The 15,023-nt window shown below is 40.5% G+C and overlaps 1 protein-coding gene across 3 annotated transcripts in view; it reads left to right on the top strand.

Annotated features, from left to right (window-relative positions):
* Positions 1 to 15,023, top strand: part of TENT4B (terminal nucleotidyltransferase 4B) — a 52,767-nt gene that overhangs the window by 29,482 nt on the left and 8,262 nt on the right. For all 3 annotated transcript variants that reach the window (XM_039503820.1, XM_039503819.1, XM_039503821.1), the window contains exons 4-6: positions 3,667 to 3,787; positions 5,719 to 5,826; positions 13,596 to 13,724. In XM_039503820.1, the coding sequence (XP_039359754.1) occupies positions 3,667 to 3,787; positions 5,719 to 5,826; positions 13,596 to 13,724 (358 nt within the window). The remainder of the gene's footprint in view (positions 1 to 3,666; positions 3,788 to 5,718; positions 5,827 to 13,595; positions 13,725 to 15,023) is intronic.

Below are 15,023 nucleotides of genomic sequence, written 5' to 3'. Positions count from 1 at the left end.
CTGAGGAGGTTGTGAAGGCTAGGACTATAACAATGTTTAAAAGGGGACTGGATAAATTCATGGTGGCTAAGTCCATAAATGGCTATTAGCCAGGATGGGTAAGAATGGTGTCCCTAGCCTCTGTTCATCAGAGGATGGAGATGGATGGCAGGAGAGAGATCACTTGATCATTGCCTGTTAGGTTCACTCCCTCAGGGGCACCTGGCATTGGCCACTGTCGGTAGACAGATACTGGGCTAGATGGACCTTTGGTCTGACCCGGTACGGCCTTTCTTATGTTCTTATGTTAAATCAAAGTAAAATTTTAGATTTCTCCCACTTCATTGTGATTTTTCCAGCATGTGATATCCTTTAAACCTGACATTTGAGGTCAAGTATTAAGCAATTTATCATATTAAAAGAAGCTGAATCCAATTTCTAGAAGAAGAAGAAATTAAAACATTAGCATATTACATAGACAGTTTGGTTGACATAAATGATTGTAGATGTCTTTGTCCACAAAGATAGGAGAATAAAGCCTGTTTAAGAATCCAGGTTGCTTCTGCTTTTTTTTTTTATTTTTTAAATAATGTATACTATGAGCCTAACAAAAGCGGAGGCTATTTTTTAGCTAACCACTTAAACCAAAAGAACTCTTAAAGCTATCAACATATACACTAATCAGATGCTGAAGATGAAGTGTGTCTATTTAGTCCCACTCAAGCATCTATCACTGAGAAATCTAAAATAGCTAACTGCGGACTTAGCTAAATCCATTACTAATTTCCATCAAAAGAAAGTCCATCACAAGATCGCATTAACACCTTGTATCTAGGAATTTGAAATAATTTTGCCAATTAAAAAGGAAAATATAAGTAATCTTCAAGCCCTAATGTCCTATAAGCAATTCAAAGGCTATAGTTTATACTTCAAAGACCTTTTAAAAACATTTTTTGCCAGGGAACATTTCAGAATGAGTAATTAGTTGATTCCCAAACCTGACTACAATATTATTCTCTGTTCACATTTATTGTTTCTCATCTCCTCTTAGGAGGAAAATGCTTATTAAAATTAGGAACCAAATTAAAGAAACTTTTTCATATAATTGGCTTTGACTTATGAAGTAACAAGAAAGAAATCAAACTGAGTTGCTAAATTTCTGACAAGTAAGCCTCTCAGAAGCACAGATTCCCCCCCCCCCCCCAAGAAAACATTTTGCCTGCTTAAATTTGGCTTTTTTTCTTCTTCAGACTATTTGGATTAATCAAAAATAGATTAGTGCTGATAATGCAAGAAATATATGCATCATTATTCACATGTCCAATAGACTTATTCCCCTTGCTGCTCCAGTCTTGATGCTTGGCATTTGTTCTGAGCCCTTCAGTGGTTCAGATTTTTCTTACAATTTGTACAGTTAGTTTTTATTCACTACCAAACTCAATTGTGAGAATTTAATTGAAATCTTTCTGAACTCTTGGTGCAGTGGTCAGAGGCACTTCTGTCTTGCCTGCCTTTCTTTCCTGTTTGTTGTTGCTCTGGAGCTTGCCTACTTTGCTATTCAGAAGAATTCCAATGCTTGGAGTATTTGATTTAATAAAACAGAATTTAGGACAGCATGGTATACTGTGCCTCTTCAGTCTACTTTGTTGTTAGTCTGTAACATGAACACAATTTTCTCGTGTTTCTTTAATTTTTTTATTCATCTCTAGTTACACAGTTAGTCTAGATCTGAGGTTTTCCTGTTAAAACACCCTTTTTTGATTCTATTGTTCTAAAATAGAATCCCTTGACTATCCAATTACTTCAGTGCTGAGGACTAATTAGATAATGATTCTTCATCTGATGGGGATCAAGTAGTGTTGTCCTTCAGGTAATATGTAGTCTCAGGATGTTAATGTATTGCTCTCTCTGGCCTGGTGCACACTAGAAACATTCTTTGCTGCTTCCAAAACTGTGTGAGCAATGAGCTGAGCACTGGTTTAGCTGCGTAGATCAGAACAAAATAGTGTTCAGCACCATTTCAGAAGAGAAGGTTTTAACCACAGTTGTCTGAAATGTGCTGAATGGTGCTTGTTCCTGGTCAGCTAAACAGTATATAGTGGCACTGGTGTTAAATCTGTCTGTTGCTAACACTGATTAGAATTTGCACACAGGCAGACAAAGTTCCTAATGTGGTTTTTGTAAAAGTACAGAATTCTAAAATCTGCATGAAAATAACTTCTGAAATAAGGTAGATTCCCCAGTATTTCTCTCTTCTCTTCCTCCCCCCCTACCCCCCAGTTTACTTTGGCAAGCAAATTTATTGGTGAAGAATAATCTGTCTAGGCCTAAATCCCTCCCTCTTTACCCAAGTCAGGTTGATCTAGTGCCTGATTGAAAAGCAGACCTTAAACTACAACCAAAAAAGAAGTTTGGAAAAATATAGCTCAGCTTCTTCAAAGCCTCCAAAAAAGTTTTCACTGTTTTTAAATTTTAAAGACTTTTCTGGACCCTAATAAAATTGTACTGTCATCTAGGCATCTTTAAAATTACTATTAGAATGCTCATCAAGGCTGTAATTACCATTAGATGGATGCTATCCTTATTGATTTCTGAAATCTGTTCTGTCTGAAGACACTGCTAGTTCATGCACATAAAGAAATAATTGTTTTTTCTTGAAACTTGTAGTGTAATACTGGATAGTTAACAATTAGTTCTATCAGTTTGATCCACTCCTTTCATGCACACATCAGAGAAAAAAAACCCTCTGCAAATCTCCTCTACAGCCCAAACTGGGCTCCTATGGATCTCCTCTCTCTCCTGCAACTAAAGATGCTCTGACTGTTTAACTCTAATTAGGACTTGCTATTTTCATATTCAAAGGAAAACTACTGAGACTTAGTTAAAACAACTTAAATAACTAAATACTTACTTAACCTTTTTCAAAACTCTGCTTCAGTATTTATTTAGTGAATACGTGTGTAATCTCTCTTGGTGAAGGGTTCCATCTTTGATATTTCTCAGTTCATTGGTGGGGGGGGAAGAGGGGGAGCCAGTTTGCAGAGTAGGCTGGAAAGCAGTTAAAACCCAAGGGTTTCAAGGTTGTTCTATATACTTAGAAATTACTCTGATTAATGTAGTCATTACAGCAACTGTTTTCATACATAACAGCTCATAGTTCTTCTGAACACTATTTCCATTGTTTTTTTTTAATGGAAAGGTGGATTCATTTATCCCACTTCACATTATCAAATTATCAGGATGGTAGCTTGCTGTCTGATTTAGTACATTTACAGTGTGGTAACTGTGTTGGTCCCAGGCTATGGGAGCCGCAAGGGTGGCTGAGGTAATCTTCTATTGAACCAACTTCTCTTGGTGAAAGAGAGAACTTTTGAGTTCCATCTGAAGGCTAAGGTCACCTGAAGAAGAGCTCTGTGGAGCTCAAAAGCTTGTTTCTTTCACCAACAGAAATTGGTCCAGTAAAATATGTTACCACCTTGTCTCCCTTAGTATATTTTAGACATTTAAAAAATGATTACTCTGACGTTGTTGTATTTTAATTTTTATCTTCCTCCTGCTTAAGAGAATTCAGTGAGCTGTTTTACTTATTTTACTTTTTATTGGGGTTTTTCCAATCATATACGCCCACCAAACCTAGCGTCAGTACATATTTTAACTTACTATTTTTATGTTCTCTTGCAATTTCAGTGATATTGACTTAGTTGTGTTTGGAAAATGGGAGACTTTGCCTCTGTGGACCCTGGAAGAGGCTCTTAGAAAGCACAATGTAGCAGATGAAGGTTCAGTAAAGGTTCTAGACAAAGCAACTGTAAGTCTTTTTCCGGTTTAATATCTTCAAGTATACTTCTGCTTTGTAAAATAGTCTAGTTTTACTCAGATTTGGCTTTGTGATGTTCAGAATCAAATCTGCTTATTTAGTGACAATTTTATTACTCATAATATGTCTTGTAATTTGTTTAATCTATGGACAGATTTGCTGTGATATTTGTGGATTTGTCTAAACTGCACTGCAAACAACCCAACCTTGAGGAGTTGGTGTTTGAGCCTGGTCTTAAGCTTCCATGCTGCATTGTGAACCTGGGCTTACAGTTACTAGACTTGGGTCTCACAGCGATACTAAGGCATCCATACTTCACTATACAGACCTTCTGACTCTGTCTGTGACTTGAGCTGCAGCCACACTGCAAAACGACAGAGCTTGGACCCCAAACCACAGCAAAACTTGGGCTCTGACCCATCCCTTTAGCAGGGTCCTAGAACCTGGCTTCTGAGTGCTTGCTGGCCCAAGTCAGACTGATTTCTATGTGGATGTAAGGGGGGCTTGGGCTCAAACCTGAGTGGGAGCCCAGAATTAGTGTGCAGTGTAAACCTACACGGTGTGTGTCTTTCCTCTTCTCATGAAGAATGTTTGCTTGAAATCAGAGATCCTTAATTGTTGTGCATTTGTCGCCCTCTGGTGTTTGCTTCTCACAAAAAAATTGTATTGTTTTGACTTCAAACTACCGTATATACTTGTTCATAAGTCGACATTTTTAGTAAAAAAGGGAAGCCCCAGAGAAGGGGGTCGGCTTTTGAACGGGTGTAGAGAGGGAGAGGTGGGACACAACCTCTCCCCCCAACAGAGCCAGCAAAGCCAGAAGGGAAGAGGCGGGGCCAGAGTCTCTCCGCTTCTGGCCACGCTGCTCTCTCCCCAGCCTCCGAAGCAGCTGCAGCCATGCCACGCTGCCCTCTCTCCCCTCCCCCCGCCCCCTAGCAGGCTGAGCAGAGAGAGCAAGGAGAGGCAGGAGAGCCAGAAGGGTAGAGGCGGGGCCAGTGTGTCTCCGCTTCTGGCCACGCTTCTCTTCCCCCAGTCTCCAAAGCAGCTGCAGCTTCGGAGCTGGCAGGCTGTAACCATACTGCTCGTAACCTTCCCCCCACCCCCGAGCAGGCTGTGGCTGTGCCACCTGGCCCGCCAGAGTACGCTGCCAGAGCAACTCCAGCCAGGCCAGAGACATCCTCCCCTGGCCCTCTCCAGATAAGGTGGGAAGGGATGGGATGGGGAAAGTGTGGGGGTCCCAGGCTAGGGGTGGGGTCATGGGGGGGGGTCTCAGGGGGTTACTCCCCTGACTCCTAGCTTCTCCCCCCCAAAAAGATTTCCCCACCAGTTGCTGTCCCCGCCCGTCAGGGTAAGCAGCTGGCACGCCAGGACACTTTGTTTACTTAGGTTTACCTCTGTGCCTGCGGAAGCTCGAGGTAAACAAACCATCTTGGCCCGCCAGTGGCTTATCCTGATGGCCCAGGAGCCAAAGTTTGCTGACCCCTGAATTATAGGGGTTGGCTTATGAACGGGTCATAATAAATTTTCCATTTTTACTTATCCATCTTGGGAGGGTTGGCTTATAAACAAACCGGCTTATGATTGAGTATATACGGTACTCACTTTTGAGCATTTTAAAATGTTTCAGAACAGTGTTATGCATAACAGATTTTAAATTGAAAATAGTTTCAGTATGAGTTAAAAATCATTCCCAATTCAATTAAATGTATAAAAAAGGGGTAGAACTTTAAATTCACAGCGCTCTTGCAATCTTTCTCTTCTCTTTCTCTCTCCCTCCCTTCCTTCACAAATCTATAAAACAGTTCAAATTTGCTAGTGTCGGTATTTGCACATCATCTTTTAGTAATGAAGCTAAATATATCTTGGAAACTTTTCCCTTTCAGATAGTTAAATATTAACTTTATTTCTTGCTCTTTTGTCAGGTACCTATTATTAAACTGACAGATTCCTTCACTGAAGTAAAAGTCGATATCAGCTTTAATGTACAGAATGGGGTTAAAGCAGCCCAACTCATCAGAGATTTTATCAAGGTTAGATAATGCTTTATGCTAGCATTATGGAGTTGTAATTGATAATTCACTTTATAAGAAGAATGGGGTAAAGTAAAATTCAGAATCAAATATTCAAACACTCTACTTCTTTATCCTTTTGTCAGTCTGGAACCAAAATATTGCCACTCTTAAGGCTCAAAAAAAGTGATGAACATGTTGCTATCTAAACAATCTGGAATTAAATATTCATGGAAAGTATACAGAGAAATTCCAGCTATATGTTTGCAAGAGAAGGTGCATTAGCATCAATATTAAATGTTGTGTTTTATTGAGAGTTCAGTTTCTTTATTGCTCATACAGCAGATAACCAGGCTCTATTAATCAAAGATAGATCAGCATAATATAGAGAAGTTTATATATTACCAATTGCAGCAGTTACATCTTCACTCTGTTATAAATTATGAGCTTAACTGTGCTCATATTTGTTTCCCCTTGTTTACAACAGATTGGAGACACCTTTTCTTTTTCTAGGTTTGTACGTATTTCAGATATTAGTAGACAGTGGAGTACAAGTAGCCTTAGACCACTGAGACATTGACAGTAACTGTACCCAGTACACTGTTCATTCTCAACAAAATTTACCAGAGCACACTTCTTGCTTCTGACGGATTCTGCATATACAAAGAAAAAAGTTTACAACAATTTGACTGGTAGTGAATTTCCACAGTAAAGTATGAGTACAAGGCATTCTGGTAATACAGTTCATAATTATATAGCTTAACCTACATAAAAAGTACTCTGGCAATATGATATTGGCTAACTATCTTTACTACTTTAGTTATTCATGCCTGCAATGATTAGTACCAGAGGTTGGTGCAGAAAGCCAAAATAATTGTCAGGCTTGTATAGTATTTAATTGAAGAATGACATATTAAGTCATGAAAATGATGAGAACAAATCTATTGCAGTTATTTTTGTTTTTTGACTTAGTCTACAGAGTCTAACTGTCTGGTAGGTTTAATAGGTTTGTGTATTAAAACCTTGTGCAAAATCTTTGAACTTACTTCCTTTCCCCTTTCTCTTATTCAGACCTTTAGATATACATGGTAAGCCTCTTTTGGTAAAGCCAAAAATATATATATTATATCTGCTAGCTTGCCCTGTCTGTTCTATGTAGATACACAGAGAGCTACACTTCAGTCTTATTGAGTGTTGGCTATTCCTTCTCTAATGGTAACTGCTTTATTATATTTTCTTTCTTTAATCAAAACTTGTTAACCATGGTCAACGGTTGAAATGGATACTTCTGCAGAGACTGACTTGTATGCGTGTTGTAGCCATGCTGGTCCCAGGATATTAGGGAGACAAGGTGGGTGAGGTAATATCTTTTATTGGCCCTACTTCTGTTGGTGAGAAAGACAAGCTTTTGAGCTTATTCCTGTGTAAGCGTCAAAGCTTCTCTCTCTCTCACCAACAGAAGTTGGTCCAATAATAGATATTACCTCACCCACCTAGTCTCTTAATTATTTGAATAGTTATAACCTCAGAGCAAAATTCTTACACTTTTTGACTCAGTAAAGCTTTTTGCATGAGTAAGGCAAGCAGGATTTAACCCTTAATGTTAAAAATTGATAGTATAGTTCTGCTGTAGTAACATCAGGTTGTGAGCCAAATTTTCAGACGTCAGGGGTTTCAATAGCTGATGAGAATGTTAGCATTACCTTTCGCTTGCGAAGGCTCCAATTTTACAAACGCTTATGCATGCGCTTAACTCTGAGGCGTGTGAGTAGCCCCATTGGCTTCCGCGAGACTATTCCACTTACTGAAGTTGTGCATATGTGTTATAAGATAGGGTCCTTGTCTTTAAACTTGGGGAAGAGCATAGAAATATATTTAAACACCTGTTCCAAAACTGTTCGTGATCTTTCACCGGAAGAATTATTCTTTGAGTACAGTATTTGTCCACCTGGATCACACTCTTAAGGGTGCATGTGCCCCAGGAGCACAAGATTGGATTCTTTTGGCCAGTTGTGTCAACTGGGGTTGTACCTGTCTCCTACACATCCTCATACTCCACCCCACCCAAGGGCCCAGCTGCCTCTCAGATTCTTCTTAATTCCTGTGGCAGAATGATGGATCTTAACTGTGTCCATTTAGAACCTGTAGCTCTTCTCTATTAGAGTTAGGATTAATGTGTGTTTAGTTTAGTGCTATTTAGCCTGTTGGCAAAAAATATTAAATAATAATTAGAGGCATTAACTTCATGGATGAAGCAAAATCTGGGCTTTAAGTCCTGTCCTTCCTGTGAGTTGGCTATGTCCAAATGAATGGACATCCTAAATACCTCTTTTTGCCTTAGAGAAGACCACGTTCCTGACAAGTGTTCCATCTATAGATCTTTCTTCAAACTAGAATCCTGAGATGCTCACCTGAAATTATTTCTAGCAGAGCAATCAGTGAAGGCATTTCTGACTCAAAGAATCGTGAGTCAGATTGTGGTTCTGCTGCTCATAAACAGTACTTGACCTGTTCTCCAGGAAGCCAGGGTGACACCTCCAGGTACCTGGGTCTCCACAGCTACCAGAAGACCTCCTGCGTTGTTTCTAGGGACCAAACAATCAGTATAGGCCTCAAGGAGTCAGTCAGTTTCTCCTGTTGATCATGGCAGAAAGGGGCATAGTTCTAAGGCCACAGCACAGATCACTTTCCCTGGTACTGTCAAAGAGGAAACCAGAGAGTTGTCATACTTGTCACTCTGCCACTGCTTTTCCTTCAAAGCCTGATCCACACTGCAGATCAGATTTACTGCCTGATGCATGCTCTTTTGCATGCGACTCATCAGTGCGAATCTTCACGTATCACTTTCCTCTGTACGTGCAGTCTCGGTACAGTGTACATTTATAGTTTCTAGAGACTTAGCTATTAGGGTGTAACTACAATTTTCTGTTCTCAACCTGACTCAGATAACATCTATAAGGCCTATATCTGGGCTGTAAGTTGAAGATTATGGAACATCAGCCTCTTTTGGTACAGATAACCATATCTCATGAAAGATCATCCCAGGCTCTTCAAAATCCTACTCTTCAGAGGTTAGCCCCTCTATTCATCTGCTTCCTCTTCATCAGGATATATCAGGAGCCCTTTTCCCGAGGTTATGATTCTCTTCGCTGGATTAGTTCATGAGTGGGAGCCAGAGGAGGAGATTTCAGGACACTCTTCTACCCACTGTAAGAAACATGAATGAAGAAGGGTTCAATTCCCTGAAACTCTCCAACTTGGCCTCACATGCTATACTACTGTGGTGTGCAGATCTGGCCCTATTGGCCACCATAGAATTATCAGACTCAATTTTTGGGACCCTGATTATCAAGACCCCTTTCACCTAGAAATAAACTGCCTCATTCTGCTGGGCCTCCTAGAACAACACCAGTACTTCAACGGGGTCAAGTTCACAAGCTGGAGCAAGACATTCGGAGTAGTGGTGATCATCAAGAGGAATAGGCAGACTCTTCTGTACCTGTGGTGATTTCTTCATCCTTACTGGATGAAGCAGTTGATCCCTTTGTCCCATCCACTGTTGATGATTTTAAGGCCTAATGAAGTGAGTTGCAGACACCTTGGAGATCCCTTCAGAAGTTGTCCAAGAAAGGTCACAAACTGTTTGGTATCTTGCACTCTGTGGCTCCAGGCAGAGTAGTGATGCCCATGAATGAGGCATCCTTGAAATGGCCAAGGATCTGTGGCAGGCCTCAGCCACTTCTAAAAGACAAATGGTCTTTATCAAGTCCCTTCAAAGGGATTCAAGTATTTTTACACCCATCCCATTCCAGGAACTCTGGTAATGGCTGCAGAAAAACAAAATGTGGCTGTCCTAAGTTATTTGAGTTATGAAGATCCAAGAAACTGGACCTGGTTGGAAGAAAGATCTACTTTTTTGCTAGCCTCCAAGTTAGAAAGCAATTGGGACAGATCTTCCACAGGATTCAGTATACATGGACATTAATTCATTTTTTGAGGGTCAACTGATTGCCAAGTTTGTATTGCAAACAGCACTAGATGTTTTAGACGCAGCTGCAAGGACAGTGACTATTTCTATCACCACGCACAGGTTGCTATGATTGCAATCATTGGGCATACCAAATGAAGTTGAGCCCTCACAATTAAGGACCTGCCATTGGAAGATCATGGCTTTTTTTTAATGTCAAGACAGAGGAAGCACTTCACTCATTCAGAGACTTTAGAACAACACTTCAGTCCCTACGTCTCTAGATTCCAGCTCAGAGAAGGAGACAAGGTAGACATCAAACCTTACCTATGCAAACACCAGCCTCCTTGTACTATTACCAGGAACAGTCCTCAGACTCTCCTAAGAAAAGACCATGCTACTGACCTCCTCTACTATTACAGGCCACACAGTATCTAGCCAGAAGCCACAAGTTTGACACCATGGTCAAGAGTTTTGGACTGATCTATATGAGGTATACTTCTCTGTCCTCCATTTGGCAACCATCTTTCTTTATTTTTGGAGGCTTGGGATGGAATCACTACAGACTACTGGATCCTGGAACTCATCAAAAGCTATTGGTTCCAGTCTCAGTCCTTAACATCTTTTCACTCTCTAGCCCTGTCCCTCCTCGGGGACCCCTCTCATGAGATACTGCTGAAAGAAAAGGTGGACTACTTTCTACAGATTGGTGCAATGGAGAAGGTACCTCCTTATGCTGACAAAGGAAGGAGAATGATGCTTCATTTAGACTTCAGGCGAATGACTGTATTCATCCGTTTGGTTGAGGATGATCATTCAAGCTTCTGTAATACATACCAGTCTTGAGGATCTAGACAGGGTGAGATTTGACCTGCAAGATGCCTACTTCCATGTGTCTATTCAGCCCACAGAAAGTACCTCTAATTCACAGTTGGAAATGGGCACTACAGGTACAGAATACTATCATTTGGACTTTCCACAGCACCGACAATCGTTACCAAATGCCTTTAGCTAGTGGCAGCCTATTTATGAAGACAGGGCCTCCACATTTATCCATAACTTGATAATTGGCTGATTTGGGCCAATAGATCACCAGAGAGTACAAATTCTCTACCTCTTCTCATTAGTCCTCAAGATCAATTAGTGTGTTCTCATGCCCACTCAAACAATGACATTCATAGGAGCAGTTTTTTACTCCACATCAGTGAGAGCTTATCTCCTGCTGGGGAGATTTTGCACCATAGTGTACTTCATTTCAAATTTATACAGTCAGCTGAGAACTATAGAGAAAGACTCTTGGGTTGTTGAACAACATGGCTTCCTCACACTTGTGATATTGTATTCCAGATTTTGCCCTCTGTCTCTTCAACGGTAGTTATAATCAACCTGGCACTTACAGCATGAATGTTCAGGTTGTAGGTCCCTTAGAAGTCCTGTCCTCTCTACACTGGTGGAAAGACGTGCAAAAAGCCTACGAAGGCATCATATTCATGTTCCCATCTCCCACCAAAACTTCTGTTAGCAGATGGTTCTAAACAAGACTGGAGGCACTCCTAGACAGACTTCAGACACAAGGTTGGTGATCCCCAACAGACTCTCATCTATACATGGACTGGAATTTGATATATTTAGCATGCAGATCTTTCCTGCTACCATTCAAGTCTTGATGGACTACAGTGACACAGTATGTCAACAGAAAGGGTAGAGTGACATCATCTGTTCTCTGACAACAGGCAGTTTCATCTACAGGACTAGTGCATGCAACACTACATCAGTCTCACAGCTCTACACTACAAGGTATTCAAAGCAATCTGGCGGACTGTTTTACAAGTCATGAGTAGACTTTCAAAGACTTGATCCTCAATCAAGTTTTCATCAAATGAGGTTTCCAACCACAGACCTGTTTGCCACCAACTTGAATAAGAAGTGCTTCGCATTTTTGCTCCCAAGGACGCATAAACCCAGGGTCCCTTTTGGATGCATTCCTGATCCAGTGGAACGGACACTTGATGTATGCCTTCCTGCTAATCCCATTAGCCTCCAGAAGAGTAAGATGGGACAATGGCTGGCTAATACTGATGGTACCAGCATAAGTACATCAGTTCTGGTACTCTGATCATACGCATGGACCCCTGGTCTGTACAGCTGACAGAACGGAGCCACTCCACAGAGGTACAAGATATTTTGATTCAAAGCATAAAGGCTTCTACAAGACAAATGTATAGTTCCAAATGGAAACTCTTTTCACTCTGGGATGTTCAGCATGATCTTCAATCCCCATCTATTCCTGTTACGGACTAGTTACCCTTGAAACATTTGGGACATTGAGTGAGTTTGGTTAGGGTTCATATCTGCTTGTCACTCTCCAGTATATTCTGATAGCCATCTATGTCTAAATTCTTGAAAAGATGTGATCCACACACTTCCCCCAGTAATGGACTTTCCCCTTCCTGGGACCTAAATATTGTATTCCTGGACCTAATTAATCGCCCCCCCTCCCCCGACCTCTTTGAACCTTTAGCTTCATACTCTTTATGCTACCCTTCTATGAAGACAGCATTTTTAGTAGCTGTTGCCTCTGCTCAAAGGGTGAGTGAGATTCAGGTGATAATGGTAGAACCTCCTTATACTATATTTCACAAAGACAAGGTAACTCTCAGACCTCAGCAAACGTGGTCTCAGACTTACATTTGAATCAGTATATGAACCTTCCAGTGTGTCTCCCTTCCCAACTACAAAAACTCATTAAACTCATGGAGGCGCAAAACTTGATGTGCTCTGTCTTGAGGGCCCTTTCCAACTACCTTTGTAGAACAAAGCCTTTCTGCAAGTCACCTAGACTATTTGTAGTACCGGGGGACAAGACTGGAGGATGGACTGTTATGACCCAGAGACTTTCATGAAATAGGTATTGGATGGCATTAACATCGCCTATGAACTAAATTAATTAGCTCCATCCTCTCATATTAAAGTAAACTCTACTAGGACCCATATTATCTCCTTGGCACGCTTGAGGAATGTCCTTATATCAAAAATTTTCAGGGCAGCAATTTGGAACTTTAGTACATACTTCTGTCCAGCACTACTCACTAGTTGCAGGTACTAGATTTGATGCCTACTGTGCTGGGGGGAGCCCTGCAGTCTATTTAGATAAGACCCTTGAAACCCAGATCTGTAGAGAGAGAACTGGTAGCCAGAAACCAGAGTGGGATCCCTGCAGAAGAACACATTCTAAGAACCAGTCACTGTAAGGTAAGTCACTGTACTTTCTGAAATAGTTTGTAGATTTAATAGGTACTTCAATGGGCTACTCCAAAGGTGTTAAGTTATAAGTGTCTGCAGGATCGAGGCCTCAGTTTGTTTTGGATATCACTGAGAAGTGGGGAGCTGTGTTACCTGTTAAGTGTCCTGCTACACGTTGGACAGACTTTCTCTTAGTTCTCAGTGCAAATTTGTCTAATCTTGTAAGAAAAGAAGTATGACTGTGTGTTTGAGTCAAACAAAACTAGCTCATTTCCTCTTTACTGCTGTATTTATTGAAATAGATATTAGTAATGGAAGACCACTGCCCCTCATTAATTTAAATGCAAAAACTGTTTTGTCCATAAGCAAACTACGTTAAGTCCACCTCTTCTCTGTTATATGTCCAAAAAATGCCGGTAGATGTCTTTTGGCCATCACTTTACCATTTTATATAGTGAGTCACTGTTTATATGTTTATCTTAGTCTCAGTGTTTATGAACAGCCAATTTCAGTGTAGTTTTCACAGCAAATGTGTACATATGTACAATATTAGCCTAACATCTGTGTTGTTCTTTTTCAGAAATATCCTGTATTACCATATCTAGTTTTAGTATTAAAACAGTTCCTGTTACAGAGGGACCTTAATGAAGTATTCACAGGTGGAATTGGTTCTTATAGTCTTTTTTTAATGGCTGTCAGCTTCCTCCAGGTAAGTTTAAATGAAATTATTGGTGCCATTAGGGCAAAAAGAATTTTTCTTGTTTTAAGTTACTTAAGCATTTTAACTTAAAATTAATTTTTGTTTTACATTTCTCCTCAAATTTATAGTATGGTTCTACTCTGAAAAGTGACTATAAAAATGGCATCATGCATTGCATATCTGTCACTCAGTGACTTGCAGATTAAATTTGCTCAGTTTAGAAGTAGGGAGCTGCCAGAGCCTCTCTCTGCTGCCGGAGTCTTTAGCTGCAAGCAGGGGAAGACTCCGACAGATCCACCCTGCTGGAGTCTGTCCCTGTTGCAGGGAGCTGACGGATCCTTTCCCTGCTCCTGGAGTCTTTCACTGTGATGGAGAAAGACTCCAGCAGTGGAGAGACAGTGGGACACTATGCTGCTAAAAATAGCAGTGTGGCCATGGGAGGTGCTGCTTGGGCATATAGAGAATCGTATGGGCTATAAACCCTAAGGTTCTGGCGTGTGTATATGCTACTCACTTAAGCAGTGCCTCACAGTCTACCCTGCTGTTTATACCCATGCTAGGGGGGCATGCAGTGTATGTACTCTACACACCGCCGTAAGGAGTGTGCAGCATAGACATACCCTAAGAGTGAGAGGGTAGCTTAAGTGTTGACCATTTCATTTCTCTCTCAAGAAGACTCAAAAGGGAGACAGTTCAGATGTCGGGTTTTTTTGGTATGGAATGCAACCATAAATTTCATTAACATCCATCAAAGGCTAACCATATATCTCACTACAACCCAAAACAAATTACATGGAGAGGGGAAAAATTGTCTTCAGTGGTTTAACATCCTTGATAACTATGAACCTGAATCAGTCTGTGGTTCATGCAGATTTATGCTTTAAATTAGATGAAAACTCCTAAGGAATAAAGACTACTGTGCCCACCAATAATGCATACTAAATCTGTATTCCATTAAGAGGTTTTGACCATATCACAGCCATGAGTAAAGCACAAGTGGTTTGTCCATGTTAAAACCCCCAAGATCTAATAAAAGTATTAATTGTAAATACTTAAAAAGTATTTGCAGGATTTATTCTCTTGTCCTTTTCTCTTCCTTTCCTCTATCTTGTCTTCTCTGTACACGACTTGTGCATTTGTCAGCTGTACATAAAATATGCAGGTATCTAAGATAATCTTGTACTAATGCTTGCATAGTGTTATCTAGAGGTTTCAGGTGGCATTTTAATGCTTTGAGTAGAGGAATATTATAATGTCCCAGAATCCCAAAATGGCAATATAGTATTGCTTTTCTAAGTTGCTTCTATA

The sequence above is a fragment of the Mauremys reevesii genome, linkage group 16, assembly GCF_016161935.1.
Source record: "Mauremys reevesii isolate NIE-2019 linkage group 16, ASM1616193v1, whole genome shotgun sequence".
NCBI classification, from domain to species: Eukaryota; Metazoa; Chordata; order Testudines; family Geoemydidae; genus Mauremys; species Mauremys reevesii.
Note: the sequence above shows the minus strand (reverse complement) of the source record. Positions and strands in the feature narration are given on the sequence as shown.